The sequence below is a fragment of the Eucalyptus grandis genome, chromosome 5 (assembly GCF_016545825.1).
Source record: "Eucalyptus grandis isolate ANBG69807.140 chromosome 5, ASM1654582v1, whole genome shotgun sequence".
Taxonomy (NCBI): domain Eukaryota; kingdom Viridiplantae; phylum Streptophyta; class Magnoliopsida; order Myrtales; family Myrtaceae; genus Eucalyptus; species Eucalyptus grandis.
The window spans coordinates 9,554,662-9,574,563 of record NC_052616.1 but is presented as its reverse complement, the minus strand read 5'-3'; the positions used below and the strand labels follow the sequence as shown (position 1 = coordinate 9,574,563).

The 19,902-nt window shown below is 40.7% G+C and overlaps 1 protein-coding gene across 1 annotated transcript; it reads left to right on the top strand.

Annotated features, from left to right (window-relative positions):
- Positions 1-1,748: 1,748 nt before the first annotated feature.
- On the top strand, positions 1,749-8,812 carry LOC104443958 (ABC transporter C family member 10). The gene is given in 13 exon segments (XM_018874017.2): positions 1,749-1,982; positions 3,274-3,551; positions 3,554-4,719; positions 4,915-5,235; positions 5,324-5,410; positions 5,567-6,154; positions 6,229-6,393; positions 6,523-6,817; positions 7,039-7,253; positions 7,336-7,641; positions 7,844-7,907; positions 7,989-8,228; positions 8,317-8,812. Coding segments are annotated over 12 exon segments (3,837 nt in total). The 5' UTR covers positions 1,749-1,982; positions 3,274-3,286; the 3' UTR covers positions 8,442-8,812.
- The last annotated feature ends 11,090 nt before the right edge of the window (positions 8,813-19,902 follow it).

Here is a 19,902-nt window from a genome sequence, read left to right as displayed (position 1 = left end):
TATACTTCTTAGGTTCTCTCTCTCTCCCCCTCTCCCTCTCTCTATTCTATAGACTATTCTAATTGTAATATCTTCATATCTCATGCATTATAATTTGATTGTGAAATTTGCGGATTTGGAGTAATGTTATATGCACATAATTTTATTGAGGATTATGGGTAGAAAATGTGAACACATATCATGAAATTGCGTAACTTCTATAAGAGTACAAATCTCGACAAAATAATTGTCTCGAAATAGTGAAATTTATGCATTTGAGTTCGAAACCAAAGTGATAGGTCTATATATTTTATCATTATCTCGATTTTGATCATCATGCAACAAAGAGAAGACCTAAAGAATGCTATAGATGCGAAAACCATTTAGCCGTATACAGAGATTATTGAAAGAAGCAATTACGCGATGTTCTTGCTTTTTACCCATACGGTTAGTCGTCTAGGAGACGGACAAAATTTCAGTATAAAATATATTTGATAATATCGTAGTATACAATACCTATGACATTCACAACTCATCATATATTGTAACACATCTTTGAAAAAATCAATGGCGTCCACCCTCGGGGCTTCCATTTTTTTATTTTATTTTTAAATTCCGTTTGTCATTGTTTTTTCTAAAAAAGAACTTATTTTTCCTTTTATTCCCAAAAGAAAACATTATTTTGGAAAAATTCCAAATAAGAGTTTGAAGTACCCTCAATGTTTTAGAAAAAGGTTTAAAGTGAACATTATTTCAAATAAAGACCCAAAATGTCGTCATTTTTTTAAATAAGGATTCGAAGTGCCATCATTTTCTTAAATGAGCATTTGAAGTGTAATTTCATATTTTTAGAATTTTAAATAAGAGTCTGAAGTGACCATATTAGTCTCAAATAAAAGCCTAAATTCATCAATTGTGAAGGGTAATTTCGTCTTTTAAAAATTTTCTTTTTCTTTTTATTTATTATTTATATTTTTGTAAAAAACAAACTAAATAAAACTAAAACTTTACACAAAAAAAAAAAGGAAAAACACATCCACCTATGACTGCCACCCCATTGTCGGTGGGGTAGTGGCGATGACCAATGGAGTTGTTGGCGCCTAGACAAGGGTTGGCAATCACTGCTGAGAAGGCGATAGCACTGCTGAGGGTTACCTGCCCTCGCCTAGGGGCAAGGGTCGCCGGCACTCGCATAGGGTCCTTGGACCTCATCCTTTTATTACTTTTAAAACCCTTTCAATGACTACTTCAATTATTTTCAACTAATCTTTCTAGCAAGTGTGCTTTGGACCATGCTATTATTGCTCGACTAGTTTTCCTCTGAGAATTTTTACATGGAAGCATAAGCAGACACCGTCACTTGAATTTCAGAAAGATCGAGCGGGCAAGCGTCGATCAAACTCCAAGGCAGGCAATCGTCTTTATTTCCTCTGTGCTCCGGAACAGAGAGTGGTTAATGGCCGCTTGTGACGGTTGTTGCGCCCCTGCAATCTGCATGAATGCAAAGCGTGCTCGCGAGTGGCGTCGAAACTTTTGGCTACTAGCTATGGTCTCTGTCTCCGTCTCTGTCGCTGTCGCTGTCGCTGTCGCGCCGCGCGCGCGCGCGCACGTCGTCTCCAAGAACAGTCAGGAGAACAGAGGAGTGCGGACCGGGGGATCCAACTGTCCCATTCACCTATCTCACCTGCCACGGCCCTCGTTTAACGCGAAAATCGTGTGGGTACATGATATTATAAACTGTAGCAACGAAGTAAAGGTGGGCTTCTCTCTCTTTCTCTCTCTGTCTCTCTCTGCATGCATGATTTGCAGAGCCTGGCGTTTCTTTGATTTTCGCAAGTCGGAGTTAATCTTTGTTTTTGCACCCCGATCAAGCTCCTCGGACACAAATAACGTGTTCTTTGCAAGCAAGAAGAGATGCTCTGTTTTGTCCGGTGAAAGCAGAGTCGACCTTTGCCTTCTTCGTCTGCTCTGTTTTGGCAAAGATTGCTGGGTAGAGCTTGGAAGTGAGTGTTTCGTCGTCGTCTTCTTCTTCTTCTTCTTCTTCTTCTTGTTTGAAGTCTTGATTTTGGTTGCGTCTATGAAACTTCATCCGGTATCTTCGAGTGCCCACATACTAGATTATTCAAAATTTCTAAACGACCCTCTCTCTCCGGTTAAGCTCCGTCCTACGCTCAACGAAGCGCTCTCTCTCACCATTTATTCATTTTCTTTTTGCCTTTTGAGGCCATGGACGACGCTTACGCTGTGGATTGCAGCGTTGCGGAGAGCCATTCTACGACCTGCTCACGAGCACGCGAACGCTCGTCCATGGCCGTCGTCGGCGTCATTCGGGTACGCTATTGATCCCTGGGTATCGTTTTTTCCCATCCACCATGGATGACACTCGTGGCCAGCCATGGACGACACTCATCCACGGCCGCTTTGGCCATGAAGCTCGACCTCAAACCCGGAGCTTTGGGTAGCGCTCGAGTTTCGAGCTTGGCCTCAAGCCATCTCGCTGCAAATGAAGCTCGACGCAGTCTCCACGCTCCTCGACCACTCGACCTCCCGCCGAATCACCCCTCATCGTCGCGTCCGGCGGCGTGCTGTCGTGATGATTCTCACTGTTTTCAGTAACCTTAATTGGTGCGCTCAAGGGCATTTGTTAACGAGACGCTATATGTTGCTCAAGCCTTCATATGGTAATTCGAATTTAAAGGCAACTTGCCCTTTACAACACGATAATAGTCTTGAAGCATGTTCCCGGATTGCAGTCTTCCAGGAAAGTGGTATAATCAGGGGAGAATTGTGGACCGTGTTTTGCAACGACTCTCGGTGCTCTAAGTCAAGTTGGAGATAGCAGCAGCTCCGGGGTCGCGTCCATTATCGATTCCTATTCTTTTAGCAGCCACATTTTGGTCATTTGACTTGATATCCTGTTTGTCTTGCTCCGTAAGTCGTCCACAAAGAAAATTACAATTGCCACCGCACTTTTTACTTATTCTTCCGCACTCAGAATTTGAGTGATCTTCGGGAAATTGAATGAGGATGCTACTCTTGTACCTCTACATGAGTGGCTAGTCTTTCTGTTCCAAGCGGTCAGCTGGTTATTGCTAGTTTTGACCATGACCATTAGGAGGCTACACCTTCCACACATTCCACTGGCTCGGATTTATATGATACTAGACTAGCCTCATTGTGTGAAGGATTTCTCTGTGTAGTTTTCCTTTGGTAAATAAAGGAAACCACTTTGTCATTGGCGTGGGATATTTCATCGTTTCCCAAAGTGATCCTGCTACTTTTCTGTGCTTTCAGAGGATACAGTCACATGGAGAACAGCGAGGACCGCGAAAATGGCACCGTGTATGAACCTTTGCTGGACAAAGAACAGAATGATAACGTCACTCCTTTTGCCAAGGCGGGATTCTTCAGCAAGATGTCATTTTGGTGGTTGAATTCACTAATGAAATTGGGCAAAGAGAAGATCCTTCAAAATGAGGATATTCCACGTCTGAGGTTGGAAGAACGAGCAGAAACATGTTACTCAAGTTCATGGAGCAACTGCATAAAGAAAAGAAGACGACATATGACACCTACTCTATCTTGTCTGCTATATTTTATGGCGAATGGAGAGGTATTTTGATTACCGGGTTCTTTGCTTTGACCAAGGTCTTGGCTCTCTCCACCGGGCCTTTGTTCCTTAGAGCCTTCATTGCTGTTGCCGATGGTGAAGAGGCTTTCGAGTATGAGGGTTATGTGCTAGCTGGAGGATTGTTCTTAGCCAAATGCTTGGAATCTCTATCGGAAAGGCAGTGGTTTTTTAGAGCAAGACTGATTGGACTCCGAATAAGATCTTTTCTATCTGCAGCGATTTGTCAGAAGCAACTGCGGCTCTCCAGTGCGGCGAAAATGACTCACTCTCCAGGCCAGATAGTAAATTATGTCACTTCCGATGCTTATAGGATCGGTGAGTTCCCTTACTGGTTTCACCAAATATGGTCAACTAGCCTTCAGCTGTGCCTCGCATTAGCCATTGTTTACTATGCTGTGGGCCTTGCAACTTTGGCGGCTCTGACGGTACTCATATTGATTGTCACTGTGACTTCTCCGTTGGCCAAACTGCAACTCAAGTATCAAAGAAAACTCATGGAGGCTCAAGATAAAAGGCTGAAGGCAATCGCGGAGGCGCTTGCGAATATGAAGGTGTTGAAGTTGTATGCTTGGGAGAAGCACTTCAAGAAAGTCATTGAGGAGCTGAGGAAAGACGAATCGGAGTGGATAGCAGCCGTTTTGTGGCAAAAGGGTTGCTATATCGTCCTGTTTTGGTCTTCACCGGTTTTAGTTCCCGCCAGCACTTTCTGGGCATGCTACTTCCTGGGCATTCCTTTGACCGCAAGCAATGTCTTCATGTTCTTGGCGAGTTTAAGAATCGTTCAGGAACCAATCAGATTGATCCCCGATGTGGTGGGGTCCTTCATCCAGGCTAAGGTTTCATTGTCTCGGATTGCCGAATTTCTGGATGCACCCGAATTGGAAAATAAGCCAACAAAGCAACAGAGGGATAATGAGGTGCTGGAAATGGCTGTTTTCTTGGATTCACGTGAAATTTCTTGGGAGAGTTGTACCTCCAAGGCGACATTGAGGAACATAAAATTATCGGTCAGAAAAGGAGAGAAAGTAGCTATATGTGGGGAAGTTGGGTCGGGGAAATCTACCCTTTTAGCTGCAATTCTTGGAGAGGTTCCACATATCGATGGCATGGTAAGTCATTGATTAATCTTCTCCTCTGGGGAGTTACTAGTTATACTTTGTAACCAGAGAATTGTACTATTTCCTGTTATGGCCAGTTCATCTTATGCTCATAGACTTGCAATATATGATATAGCAGGTCATAATTAAAACAGTTAACAGCAAATGTGATTGAGGATTTACTGGTAAGCCTTAATTCGTGTTTAGGTGCGTGTTCATGGTAGGATGGCATATGTGTCTCAGACAGCATGGATCCAGACTGGGACTATACAAGAAAACATCCTATTTGGATCTGCCCTGGACTCTGTCAAATATAGAGAAGTAATTCAGAAGTGTTCGCTAGCTAAGGACATTGAGATGTTTCCCTTTGGCGATCAAACTCAGATAGGGGAGAGAGGCGTCAATTTGAGCGGCGGACAAAAGCAAAGGATACAACTTGCACGCGCTCTATATCAGGATGCGGCTGTGTATCTGTTGGATGATCCCTTCAGCGCCGTGGATGCTCATACAGCGATGAGCTTATTTAATGTGATCTCCTCTCAAGGACAGAGAAACTTATTTTTGTTTTTGCATTAAGTTCTAAATGAATGCAATTGATGTTTACTTCTTGTTGCAGGAATATGTCATGGAAGCTTTATCGGGGAAGACTGTTTTGCTTGTTACGCATCAAGTTGACTTTCTTCCAGCTTTTCACTCTATCTTGGTCAGTGACTCATTCAACCCAAAGGACGATTTTTTTTTTTTTTTTTTCGGTGTCTCTGGCGAATTCAGATTTTTGGCTCATTAATAAGAAAAAGAAGCTATTTTTCACTTTTCTCATTTGTTCATGGGGTTCCTGAACAGTTGTTTTTCTTGACAGTTAATGTCATCTGGGCAAATTGTAAGTGCTGGCTCATACGATCAGTTGATGGCTTCATGCCAAGAATTTCAGGAGCTTGTGAACGCACATAACACGACTGCTGGTTCTGGAAATCAAATCAGAATGGTTTCGTCCAGAACACCTGGATATTTGAAGGAGGAGATCCGGAAAATATATGTAAAGGAACAGCTGGAGGCCTCTCCAGGAAGTCAATTGATTAAGCAGGAGGAAAGAGAGATAGGAGACAGTGGTTTCAAACCCTACTTGCAGTATCTGAAACACAACAAGGGCTTTTTGCTTTTTACCTTGGCAACTATATCCCACATAGTCTTTATAGCCGGGCAGCTCGCGCAAAATTACTGGTTGGCTTCTGAAGTCAACACTATGAGTGTGAGCACAGTCGAGTTGAACTCCGTTTACACTGGGATCGGCGTTGTCCTTGCTCTCTTTTTGCTTATCAGATCGTATTTCATAGTCTATTTAGGTTGTGGCGCATCAAACGCCATATTCTCTGTGTTGTTGAAGTCCCTTATTCGAGCGCCAATGTCCTTTTACGACTCAACTCCTTTGGGAAGAATACTCAGCCGGGTAAGAACATACTCTGAAGTCACCGTGCTTTGAGATTGTTTAAGATGAATAACATTATTTGCTGAATTTTGTAGGTTTCTTCAGATTTAAGCATCATCGACGTCGATGTGGCCTTCCAGTTAACCCTTGCCCTTGGGTCCACGATGAATACCTACTCGAACTTTCTGATACTTGCTTTTCTTACGTGGCCAGTTTTGTTTGTCATCATTCCCATGATTTATTTGACGCTGATCATACAGGTAATGCTTACCTCAAATCAATTAGTTGTTCCTTAATAGGCAAAATTCTTCACACCTGCCTCCTGAGAGCCTTCTTCCTATCATTCAAATTCTAATGCAGCATTAGCTTTTATTGTTCTTTTACTACAGAAATACTACTATGCTTCTTCTAATGAGTTGATGCGACTCGATGGCACAACCAAGTCTACACTTGCAAGCCACCTCGCTGAGTCCATCGCCGGAGGGATGACAATCAGAGCATTTGGCCAAGAAGACCGATTCTTTTCAAGAAGTCTTTGCCTTATTGATGCGAATGCAAGTCCGTATTTTCACAGTTTTTCAGCCAATGAGTGGCTGGTCCAACGTCTGGAAGTCCTGTGCGCTATTGTCCTAACATCCTCGGCCCTCGCAATTACTTTTCTCGATCTCGGGTCCTCTTCCTCTGGTTCGTATCAGTAAAACCTCAATTCAGCTCTTCGTATTGAGACTTTCCCTAGATGCTTGGCTCTTATAGATGTATCATTTTATTTCGGCACTTTTTAATCTAATGTCAAAGCAGCTATGCATCGACATGTTGGTTCAATTCCCTTTTCATTATCATCTAGAAAATGGGCTTCCGACTTTGAAGATTTAGTAGGTGTCAGGCCTGATTATCATTTGATGCAGGATTTGTTGGAATGGCGCTGTCGTACGGTCTATCTTTAAATGTCTTCCTGGTCCTTTCGGTCCAATTCCAGTGCTCCCTATCAAATTTGATCATTTCTGTAGAAAGGCTAGAGCAGTACATGCACATTCAAAGCGAAGCTCCAGAAGTGATTGAAGATAGCCGACCAGCGCCGGACTGGCCTTCTTCTGGCAATGTTGAGATTTATGATCTGAAGGTAGACACGCACTATTAGCACACCTCTCGATTCTGGATTTGTCTTGTAGTTCACTTAGTTTTGATCATCGAGATATTAACAGGTAAGGTATCGGCCTGATTCTCCCCTCGTTCTTCATGGGATAAGCTGTGAAATAAAAGGAGGGCACAAGATTGGGATCGTTGGCCGGACCGGTAGCGGAAAGACAACTCTCATCAGTGCTTTGTTCCGTCTTGTGGAACCTACCGATGGGAAAATAATTGTCGACGGCCTAGACATATCCACTATTGGACTTCATGACCTGAGATCACATTTTGGGGTCATCCCGCAAGATCCGACACTTTTTGGTGGGACAGTTCGATACAACCTGGACCCGTTGTCTGAGCACACTGATGAGGAAATATGGGAGGTAAATTCCGAACGTCTCTTGAAGTTCAATTGGCACATGGTCTTTCTTTTACTGACTGCACTGGCATTATAAAAAGAACCGCCCGCGCATAAGTTGAATCTAATGAGAGCTCCTCAACTAAATCTTGAATGACTATACCCCATGCAAAAGGAAGCACTTGCGGTAACGTTTCATGATTGATTGGTAATTTCTGTGGAAAAAGGTTCTTGGAAAATGTCAGCTCCGGGAGGCTATACAAGAAAAAGAGAAGGGCCTGGAATCTCCAGGTAACAATAAATCAGACAGCAAAATTTAGTCCTAACATGCTCATTGTCCATCATTAACAGTTGCACAAACTCAAATTGCAGTTGTGCAGGACGGATCTAACTGGAGCATGGGGCAACGGCAATTGTTTTGCCTAGGACGAGCGTTGCTGAGGCGAAGTCGGATCCTAGTCCTTGACGAAGCCACTGCGTCTATTGACAACGCAACGGATTCAATCCTCCAGAGAACCATACGAAAGGAATTTGCAGACTGCACTGTCATAACAGTGGCCCACCGGATACCGACTGTCATGGACTGCACGATGGTGCTGGCAATAAGTGACGGTAAACTTAAACTTCCAAAGAACTGTTTAGTGAGAACCGACTAGAGCTGTGAGAAATACATGACATTCTTTGCATTCAACATTAACAGGGAGGTTGGTGGAGTATGATGAGCCTATGAAATTGGTAGGCAAGGAAGATTCATTGTTCGGGCAGCTTTACAAGGAGTACTGGTCTCGAACATCGAATGCGAGCGATTACTCTGAGAACTTTTGAGATGAACCTTGCAGAAGCCGACATACATTATCCGAATGCATTGTGCGAGGCCAGTTTCTTCATTTAGTGCAGTTGGAAATGGTGTAGGGAGATGATTTTGCTGCTGCATCCCCGTCGAAAGACCAGACGACCGAGAAGCCCGAACTAACCAAAGCATATCGGTATGACATCATAAACATGGACGCTACTTCCAGTGAGGCTTGTTTATTGCATTTCTCCCTATTGATCAGTTGTTCTATCATTAGATGTTTTTTTTTGGTAAAGGTTCTATCATTAGATGTTTTCTACTGCAAATATCCAATATTTATTAGAAATTATACTTATTTATATTCGGTATGCAATTTTTATGAATGCATGTATAATTATTACTATTTCCCTGTTATAATCTCCATTTAACACGAATGGCTCAATAACTAGCAATTTTTTCTATAAGAAATCACTTATCAATTCCTTTATTGATTTAATCAATTAAATCCAACGGGTTACATTATTTTGTTACAATCTGACGTTTAAAATTACATATGGATGGACTTCTTTTATCGCCCACAACAACTTAGAACTAAACATGAATATGAGATTCAAAGTGAGGTTGTTGATGCTCTTCGAATGACTGGTCAGACTTGGTCTTAAGTAATGGAAAGGAATGGAACGGTCAAGATTGCCATTTCAATGTTTGGGAGACACTTAAGAAGTTGATAATAAAAATAATCAAACTAATTAAGGATAATGAATTAATTTCAATTTTGGACATCATTGTTATTATATTATAGTTTTAATACAAATACATTGAATAATTATTCTATAAAATATAATAAAGTCTTTCAGAAAACAATCACTGTTTTCAAACTATAATGACGGTGAGGGTCTGACTCACAACTCTGGCGTTTCGGCCCTTTTTCTTTTGTTGGTAATATATACATACATAGACATATACATATATATATATATATATATATATATATATTATTTTCTCTTATTCCCAATCAAACACGAGTGAATGTAACTTAATCATTTTCCTTATTTCCTCCTTTTATTACTAATTAAATCTATTAAATGAACTTTTATGTTTTCAACATATTTTTAGTATAGAAGTTACTTTAATTTCTTTTGCTTTTTCACTTCAATCCATCAATTATGAGATTATTATATGAAAATCAAATTTACAAGTAGAAATTGAAGCATTATGATATTATTGGTAGATGGGTACATTTGATCCTAATTACATAGAAAATTTATATTTTTCCCGGCATCGTGAGCCAGGGAAATAACAAGAGTATGCATTTTCTATAATTTTTTTTTCTAGTGAACTAAAAAGTAATGACTATTCTTGAGACTCTTAGATGCCTTGATACGAAAACAAGGGTTAGAATGGGGAAAAAACCCACAAATCTTTTCTTCATTTCCAATTCAATACAGTGACATCTAATCTGCAACAGAAAAATTCAATAACATGAACCTAAACAATCACATATTACAGGAACAACTAGACAAGCAACAGCTACTCTTTTGCATTATAGCAAAATTTTCTAACTTAGAATTTACATTAGCCTCGTTTTTTCGAATTTCTCCCACCAACAAAATTTAATGCATTGCATTTTCAGACCGCATGTAGGTATTCTCAAATATTTAATAAATGTCCCGGTGACAAATAGTGCAAAGCATTTGTTAAAGATGTTTAATGATGAGATTTTCGATTTTCAGAATTTCCATTGTGTTTGTGGACATCAAGAAGATAGTTGGTGTATTAAAAATTGCGATACTTCCTCAATTGATTGCTAGTCTCCCGATTCGCGTTTTAACAAATTACTATTTAATAAAGTAGAAAGAATTTTGCAAAACGTATAGTTACTACGGATACAGACACATATATAAGAATATCACGTCATTCCCGTTTGTTACTATCCTTTTGTTGATAGCCAAAATTACCCTCGGTATCACGTGCTGGCTACGAGGGAATAATAAAAACAAAATGCCCCATTTTGCTTGTAAAAGTTGGGGATAGCCAGCATTCATGGAAGGGATTTGAATCGAGTGTCAATGAAATTCTAGAAACAAATTCTAGAGTTGATGGCTAGGTAACTAATTGCCACCTGTCAAGTTGTGGGAATAATGCATTAGATTTGAAGTTTGAGTGAAATTAGCATTGGAGTTCAAGCAAAAATGACTGCTATGAGAAATGCACATAAAAATAGGGAGCCGTTATTTACTTGATGAACAAGTTGCGCAAGCATCATCGATAAGTCAGGAAGCGATTGTTCATGGTGTCAAGAAAAAATATAAAATGTGGAGAATGTTAGGAGTAACGCCCAAGGAGAGGAAACCGATTGATGGCTACTAGTTTGCCCTATAAGTACCACGACCTAGTCAATGAAGAACCCCCGGAAAACACAATAATTATCTTTACTTTATCGTTCTTTAGCTGTAAATTTTCAAGATTCTTGTCATTGATTCAATTCCGACGTATATCTCTATCCGGTCCAGCATCGTTGATTGAATTCCGATGTTTCTTCACAAATCCAGTGTCGTTGGTTAAATTCTTCACAAGCTGTGTCGTAAATTAAATTCCAGCATAATTTGAGTTTAAAACATAGGCTATTAGCTACTTGTGTCTAGATTACATTATTGAATAGATTCTGGTGTGATTTGTGCTAGAAGCGGTTACTCTTTAAGCCATTCAAGTATCAATTGTCAGGGTTGTATATACAAGTTGAGAATAATATTTCTCCTTGCATTTGACATTCTTTGTTCAAGTTCAACATAGAACCTGAGTCTTCTATAATAAAATCAAAACGCAGTGTTTGGTAAAAGATTTTTCACAGGAATCAAAACCGGTGTAACACCTTCAAATATATATTTTTTTCATAAGTTCACTTACCAATTCTTTTTACTTTATCGTGAACATATAATGACTTGGTCATTAAATCTTGACTTCATGAAAGTTAATTAATCAGATAGCTCTCTTATTCGGACATGAGCTATGTCTTGTTGTTTCGTTTGTATGATTCGATGTGAAAAGAATAGGAACACCAAAAAATCCGTTGATAGGATTTCAACTTTGTGCAATGTTCTCTGCATGATTGGATGGTCTGGATTCAATTGGAATTGGAAACTTACTTGACCCTGACCGATCCTCCAAGAGTAAAAATGATACAAAGACTTGCCGGTTAAAGGCCGATTCTCTTATCTAGCAAGAATTGATACTTTTTTTGGCTAAAACTTCTAATCTAAAAGTTTTAACTTGATAAAAGTAAAATTTAACAATTAAAAGTGCATTCGTTTCGTGGAAATTGAGTTATTTATAAAATATTTTTCGAAAAGTGATTTCTTATATCATTAAGAAAAATTAGTCAACATAAAATATTTTCATCATCAATAACAATTTGTACCTACCTATTTTCGTGGGTGATGAAAAGTTTATCCATTCATTTATTTTTTTTAAAAAGACAAAAGTAGTTATTTTTGGGAAAATGTTTTCCAAATCAATCATTTTCTGTGAAATAAATGTGGATCAAACTTCCATTTTTTCATCTGAAAAAGATCGCTAGAATCGGTCCACACCGCCTATACCCTACAAATTTGGTAGTCGTATAGAATGGGTAGTGGAACCGAAAATGCCATCGATTCTACTTGAAGGCTTGTTTCGACCTGAACATATTAGGCCAATTTTGGCCACCCCGGTTTTGCCTTGGACTGTGCTATTTCTTGCCCTAGTCTTTCATCTATATATTTTCAAGTAAATGAAAAAGTATACACTGTCAATTTAAAGTAAATTTTATTTTCACAAGTGAAAGTAAAGTAGAATCGACTCGCACATCGTCCTAGCAAACGTTGCTGACTAGAGCTTGAAGGTGAGTGGTTTCTTCTTCTTCTTTTTCCAAACGTTGCTGACTGAAGCTTGGAAGTGAGTCGACTCGCGCATCGTCCTAGCTTGCAAACCCTCAAATAGTACAAGGAAATCAGGGAGAGGGAGAAGGTAACTCAATTTCTTTTAACCCTAAATGACAGTTACGTATGCTAGCAAACTTCGGCCATGGAGCTCATTCCACCCCTCAGGCAGATTTTTAGTTAGCTGTGCAAGAGGAAAACCAGCGACTCGTGAGCTCCAACCACAGAAAGGAGGAGAGAGTGTGACTCTTGCTGCGCCGATGAGGCTCCCGGATGCATCGACAAGATTCTCCGACTACACCCACGACGTTCCTTGAGCACGACAACGAAACCAGGGAGGAAGTGTTCTCTGGCTTGAAGAAGAAGATGAGAACGCGAGAAACCACCATCAAAGCAGTATTCCTAGTCCAATTGGCAAACTACCAAGGTTGCGAATCAAACCATTTCCACAAAGCAAGATAGTGACAAAGACCAGGATGTATCCAATTGTGATAAGGCCTAGATCTCTTAGCTTACAACAGTATGGAAAGTTGTCCCTAGGAAAGCAGGCCCGAAATTCATAGCAAGCATAATCCTTATAAGGATAAAGATATCATAATGGAAGTAAAGTCCCGCTCCAACAGTGACGCTGTATTCATCCACCGACAGCCATTGCTTGTCGAACTAAAACTATTCCATAATAAATCCAATTCAGCACCACTAAAGAAACTCTTTTATCTTCACTGACGAAGCCGAATCTTAAATTGATGACCATGGAACTCAACTCAAAAAGTTAAGGTGATAATTGACTGAAAAATAGAAAGGCACATATTTGTGTTGTACTTGAATTGATGGTACCTAGCTTAAACTATGCCTTGGGCCATGCAGTCTCGGGATGGTTTGGATTAAGCCAGCAAAGAATCCCCTGTGATGAACCAACATCGCTCTTCAAGAACTCGGGAGGTGACGGCGTAGGCGAGCTTCAAGAGTGACGGTGGGAACCTATCACGGTCACTAACCTCACATTAACATGAAATTAAACTCTACTAAGCAGAATCTATAAAAAACCATAACATTCGGACATAGGAAATGTAGTGGAGCCGCCAATGGGGGCTTTGACAGGCGACGACGAGGCTCAGGAGGCGACGGTGTTGGTGGTGTCGTTAGCATCGTCGTTCATGAGCAGGGGTGCTTCGCGGAGGAAAGAAAGAGAGAATAGAGCAAAGGTCACGAGAGAGAGGGAAAAACACGATAGATTGGGTAGGCGAAGGCGGAGGTGGAGGCGGAGGTGGAGCCGTCAGCGCAGCGGCTTGAGAGGTGATAGGCAGAGGCAGAGGCGCGTTGGCGTCATGGTTCGCTGGCAGATTCATCACTTCACAAAGGGGGGGGCGGGAGAAGAGAGAGAGAGAGAGAGAGAGAGAGAGAGAGCAGATTGCTTCAGTGCGGAGCCGGAGGGCGCTAGCAGTTTTAGAGAGAGGGGGAGCGGATTAATTAAGCGCAAAGGAGAGAGAGAAAGTGCTTTGAACTAGGTTTAATAAATGAAGGGAATTTTTTTTTTTCGCTCCGTAATGGAGAAGGGTCTAAGAGTGCGCATGGTAACATTTCTTGGCCGGGGAATAGTTTCTTTTTAAAAATAGTTCTCTTTTATTTCTATTCCGGGGAATAATTTTTGAGTAAAATAAGATGTTTGGTAACTATACAAAATTTATATTATTGAAATAGAAAAATAATAGAAATGCAATTGGTACAATTTTTTATTTTTTGTATTTATTTGTTTTTTATTCTTGCTCATGAGCCGCCTACCGCTACTTGCCGCTTGTTGTTGCTGCCCACCATTGTAGGACCGTGACAATGGTCGGGGGGTGGTGACGATTGCGATGCTGGGCGGCGGTTGCGACGGTGGTCAGGGGGCGGTGATGACGGGCGGTCGGCGGTCCTGTGGCAGAGGCCAGTGGTTGGCAAACGGCAACGACAGTTGGTGGCGGTCATCGAAGGTCGAGGGTGGCTGGTGGGCTGTGGGTGGTAGCGACAACGATGAAACGGCGGCGGCAATGGTCGGCAACGGCCGATGGTCGGCCGATGATGGCCGCGGCCGGTCAGAGGTGGCCGGCAATTGGCAAGTGGCCACCCAAGGCCGTAGCAAGCAAGAAAAACAAAAGAAAAAATTGACTAATTTCTAGAAATTTTTCCTAAGAACAAGAAGATATATATTTTTTTTGTTTCTTATTTATGTTCCAAATCTGTTCTTGGGAACAAAAGTTTTACCAAATGAATTTATATTCTTTTTTGTTTCGGGGAATAAGGGCATGTTTGTTTGTGTTTTGTTCAAAAAGTGTTCTAGGAAAGTAAATAAAAACTATTTCATTCGTTCCGGGAACAATTTTTGACCGTAAAGACACATTTGATAAACTTGTTTTGAGAATAAAAAATGAATAGAAACACGTTTGGTAAATTTATATTATTTTTTTATTTCTTTTTATTTTTTAATTTTTAATTTTAATTTTCCTTTTTTTCATTTCTTTTTTCTTTTTTTTTTTTTCTTCTTTTGGTCGGTCGCCCGCCATGCCGAGGCCGGTGATCGGCCGACGGGGTCGACAACCTCACCTAGCCACGGTGAGGCTCGGCCTCACCTTGGCTGGGCGAGGCCAAGCGTCATCGGCCTCGGGTGAGGCTTGCCTCGCCTTGGCTAGGTGAGCTTGGCCTCGCCCAAATCCGGCAAGGCTGAGCGTCGCTGGGGGTCGGTGACACTCCGGCGAGGTCGCCGGCCCTCGACGGTTGGTCGCCGATCATGGTTGAGGCCGACGACCGGCCAAAGAAAAAAGAAGAAGAAAAGAAGAAGAAAAAAAAGAGAAGAAAAGAAAGGAGAGAGAAAAAAATGTTATTCAAAAGTGTTTTTGGAACAAAAAAACAACTATATTTTTGTTTCTCATTTCCGTTTCAATTTTGTTCCAGGAACAAAAAAATAGATTTTGAACAAAAACATAAACAAACGCATTTTGAATATCTGTTCATGAATAGATAAAAAGAACACAAACATGCACGCCCTAAAAGAACATAAATTGAGAGAAATATAAATGTTACTATGCAGGCCCTAACTGGGAGAGAGAGGGTTTGCAAGTGGGCTAGAGCTTTTGAAGAGAGACAGAGGATAGGGGAGTTAAATTTTGAATATCTTCAATGTGGGGCTTGGACAATAAGTGGGGCTTGGAACCGACAAAAAAAAAAAAAAAAACATGCGGGGCTTGGACATATAGAGGTGGCAAAATGGGTCTTAGACCCATATTGAACCATTTAAATCATAAATAAGTTATATATGGTTACTTATTTTTTGAAGAAACTAATTAAATGGGTTTAATAATTAAAAACTTAAGATAGGTGGGTCTTAAGTGAGTTTTAAATGGGTTGGATTTAAAACCCATTTTCAACCAAAACCACACAATCTCCCTCTTCCCTATTTAACTTTAGAAAAAAATAATTTTTTTATAAAAATTGAAAATAAAAAAAAATTATTATAATTTTCTTTTCTTTCTTTCCTTCTTTTTCTTTCTTCTTCCTTCTTTCGATGGCCGACACGGTGATGGTCGGCAATGGGCTAGGTGAGACTCGAGCTCGCTAGATTTGGCGAGGAGGAGGCCTCACCAACGTCCAGTGAGGCCCAAGCCTCGCCGATCTGGCAAGACTCAAACTCACCGACGTCGGGCGAGGCTCGAGCCTCGCCGATCTCGGGCGAGGGGTGAGCTCGAGCTCGTCGGATTTGGTAAGGTGGAGGCCTCAACGGCGTCGGCGAGCCGGGCAAGCTCGAGGCTCACTGTGGCCGGTCGCCGGCTGTAGTCGTGGTCAACGGTTGGCCAAAGAAGAAGAAGAAGAAAAAAGAAAAAGAAAAAGAAAATTAAATATTATATTTTTAAAAAGAAAATTTTAAAAATTTTAAAAATTTTAAATAGTAAAAATAATTAAAATTCAATTTTTTAAAATTAATTATTTTAAAATTATAAAAATTGTCCATTAAATTTGTGTTGTATAAAACCAATTTAGCAATACCATTTTTAAAATATATATAAAATTTTTTTAGGTTTTGTTAAATGGATCGGGTATGGGTTGAGTACGGATCAGGTCGGGTATGGGTAAAAAATTTTGCACTGCAATTAATGGGTCTATCACGTCCCGATCCTCCGAGCATATGCCCATCCCTCATTGGTTGATTAATAGCGAAATACTAGGACGCATCGCTGATCCATTCATTTAATATACTTATGCGGAAGCATATGAAATCCCTAGACAATAAAACAATCGGATAGGAAATTATGACCAATTTTTCACAAAAGACATTTTTATAAACACACAGGTTTATACACAAAAACCTATAAAAAGGAATGGGCTTTCAACAAAAGAGAAATGTCCTAGGACTAGCTAGTCAGACATACTCTCTGATTCTCTGGGCTTCACCTTCTGAACTTCGGACCTTAGGTTCCCCACCGCTTTTAACTAGGGGCTTGAAAATGGTTATACAATAACCAGTAAAACAACGTCTCAGCAAATTTTACCTTTTAAGACTCGATTAGGAAGCCAATATGCTCTAAAGGTTGCCTAAGTACAACACGAGTCAAAGGACTTACCTTGGTCTCAGTTCCATCCTACAAATTAACGTTATTTATAGATACCTTATATCACATCACTCAATCAATTCATAACATCAAATCATTCAATCATTAATTACATTAAATCCACACTTAGATTGAATCATCGAATAATCGATCTAGTCGATTACATATCATCTCGACCCTTTTCTTGGTCGGCTCATCTCGATTACTCAACTCCAATGCTGAATTATGGCTAAGTGGGCATGGTCCACACGGTCCTCTCAAATACTCAACCCTAACACTGAATTACGGCTCAATGAGCACGGCCTACTAAAACTTTGGCGGTAATACTGAATTACGGCTCAGTAGGCATGACTCACTAATTCTTCGGCGGTTAATGTTGAATTACGGCTTAGCGGATACAACCAATTTCAAATTTGGTGGTAATGCTGAATTACAGTTTAGTGTGCACAATCGATTCCAAGTTCGGTAGTGGTGTAGAATTACAGCTCAACGAGTACAACCTAGATTAGGTGGTAACCTATGGTCCAATGGATATAACCAGAATTTGGTGGTAATGCAGAATTACGGCTCAGCGAGCATAACTGATTCATGCCCTATTCCACTCTATCACACACCAATCATACATCATTTCATCTTTCAATAGTCTTCTCAATGCGACTAATAACTCTCACAAGATTAATTACTTTCAGCCAAGGATTGTGTGCTTCACACTTAGAATCCTTAATCAAAACAATAATTGGCATATTTCCCTCGTATTAACGATATCCGATAAAAATTTATCATGTGTGGGTACATGGTTGGCCTTAACCAAAATATCATAATTTCACTTTTCTATAAATTTCACCATTTTCTGTAGTCTACCAAAACATTTTTGGCATTATCAACCGATGCCTGGTTATTTTTCAATTAATTTCCCAAAATTATTTAATTTAGGAAATAAATCCTAAATTCACAAATAATTCATTTCAGCACAAAATAAAGCTCAATTAAATAAACGGATTGACCATGGTAATCGGCATAAAATCTCCGTCACCGACCATCCCGGTTGAATTTCCAGAAAATAAATAAATAAATAAATAAATAATTTCGAAAATTAATTATTAAATAGCAATAAATCCAATTTAGGCCCGTAATGCCTAATTGAAGCCAAGATGAACCATAGAAAATTATCGAGACTCGTTCAATAAATACTAGGACTTGTCTACTCACTAATTATACTAACCATTCTCCTAACATGCATAGGTAAATCCCTAATTTAATTATTCTAATCTAATCTATCCACCTAATTGCACTTAATTAAATCTAATCAACCCTTAAGCATCATTGGAAAACTAAGCAGAGATTAGTAAGTTAAATTCACTTGTTTTATGAACGGATCACCGCGACGACGGCGCGACGCGGCCGAAATCCAAATTTTCGGCGGTGTTGGTAGACACTTGGACTGAGCCTAAAAGTGTCTCAAGCCCACAACAAAAAGCTAGGCTTGGGCTTGCTTCTTGGGCCGACTTCAAGATTGAAAATGGGCCGAAGATACAGGCTTCAAAGTTGGACTCAACGGGCTGAACACTTGGGCTTGCTGAAAACAGAAACTTGTTGGGCTTCGCTGGACCAAATTTGCTGGAATGGGCTGAAATTCACATGCAAGTGGGCTGAGCTTCAAATGGGCTGAACAAGAAAGCCTGAAGGAGCTGCTGAATTGGGCCCAAAATGCTGGACTGGGAGAGAATGGCGTGGGCTGAAGCTCGCTGGCTCGTGGACTACAATTGGGCCGAACTTGCAGCTTGCTGGTTTTGAGGCTTGGAGTAGCGAATGAGGAAGTAAAGAAGCTCGTGAGTGGGCTGGCGTCGAGCTAGGAAGACCAAGGAAACGTTGGATTGTTGCTTCGGTGGGTGATGGCTTCGCTGGTTGACCGTGAAGACGCGTGGCTGAAGACAACGGACAAAAGCAGCTAGTGGTGAAGAACGTCCGTGGAGAGGGGGCTTCGTTGGTGAAGGCGTGCAGCTGAGTTGATGGAGAAACACGAGTTGCAGACGTTAAGACCGAAGCTGCTGATGTCTTCAGTGGACTTGGACGCGTGGAGGTGCAAGTGCGGTTGTTTGGTGGTCTTCGTTTGGGAGGGCTTCACTGCTTCGTTGACTCAAATTGCTGCTGGCAAGAGGCTGATGAAATCGTGAAGCTTCAGTGAGTGGAGAATGGGTGTTGTTGGCGAAGGGGTTGGCTGCGGGCGAAGGAAATGAAAGAAGGGGCAGGCGATCTTCGTGCGAGGATGCTGCTTGGACGGAATTTCAAGGGAAAATGAAAAGCAAAGTGGAAACATGAGCAGGAGGAGTCGGTGGCTAGGTGTGCTGAGGAGGCTTTTGAAAGGAAATGGCCAAAAAGTCAATAAAGACTATCTAGAAAATTGAATGCTTGGTCCCCCAATTATCCCTCAAACTTATCTCAATGTCTCTTAATACTTTCTTGCATAAAATTAATCAATAATCCAAATTTTGAAGTCCAAAATTGTACCCCTTTTCTTAGCTCGAATTTCATTATTTGGTCTTCAATTTCTTTAACAATTTTCCCCAAATTCGATGTCCAATTTCCTCGAAGAAAAGGCCCACACCATTTTCTACAAGTCCCCAACACCATATAACTCGGTATGGAAGCCAAAATTTCCTTTAAGTTGGCTCATTCGAATTTCCACTAATTTCCGAACCTTCTGCAATGATTTTTCGTAAAAATCTCAAATTCACCGAAAATTCCTCGAAAGAGACGTTTCTAAAATGACCTATGACATGACAAAACATTCAATTTCTGAAATCGGACCTAAATTCGCGATTAATTTCACTCGGGCGCGTTTTTAGCGTGACCTAGGCTACCGAGTAGTTTTCAGAGGTTTTTAGTGTGAATGACTTGTGGTCGATTTTTTTCGAGCCACTATGAACCTACTCGACACATTGGCAACTCTTGGTGGTCGTGAAAATCTCAAGTTTTCAATTAGGGGCATGGGG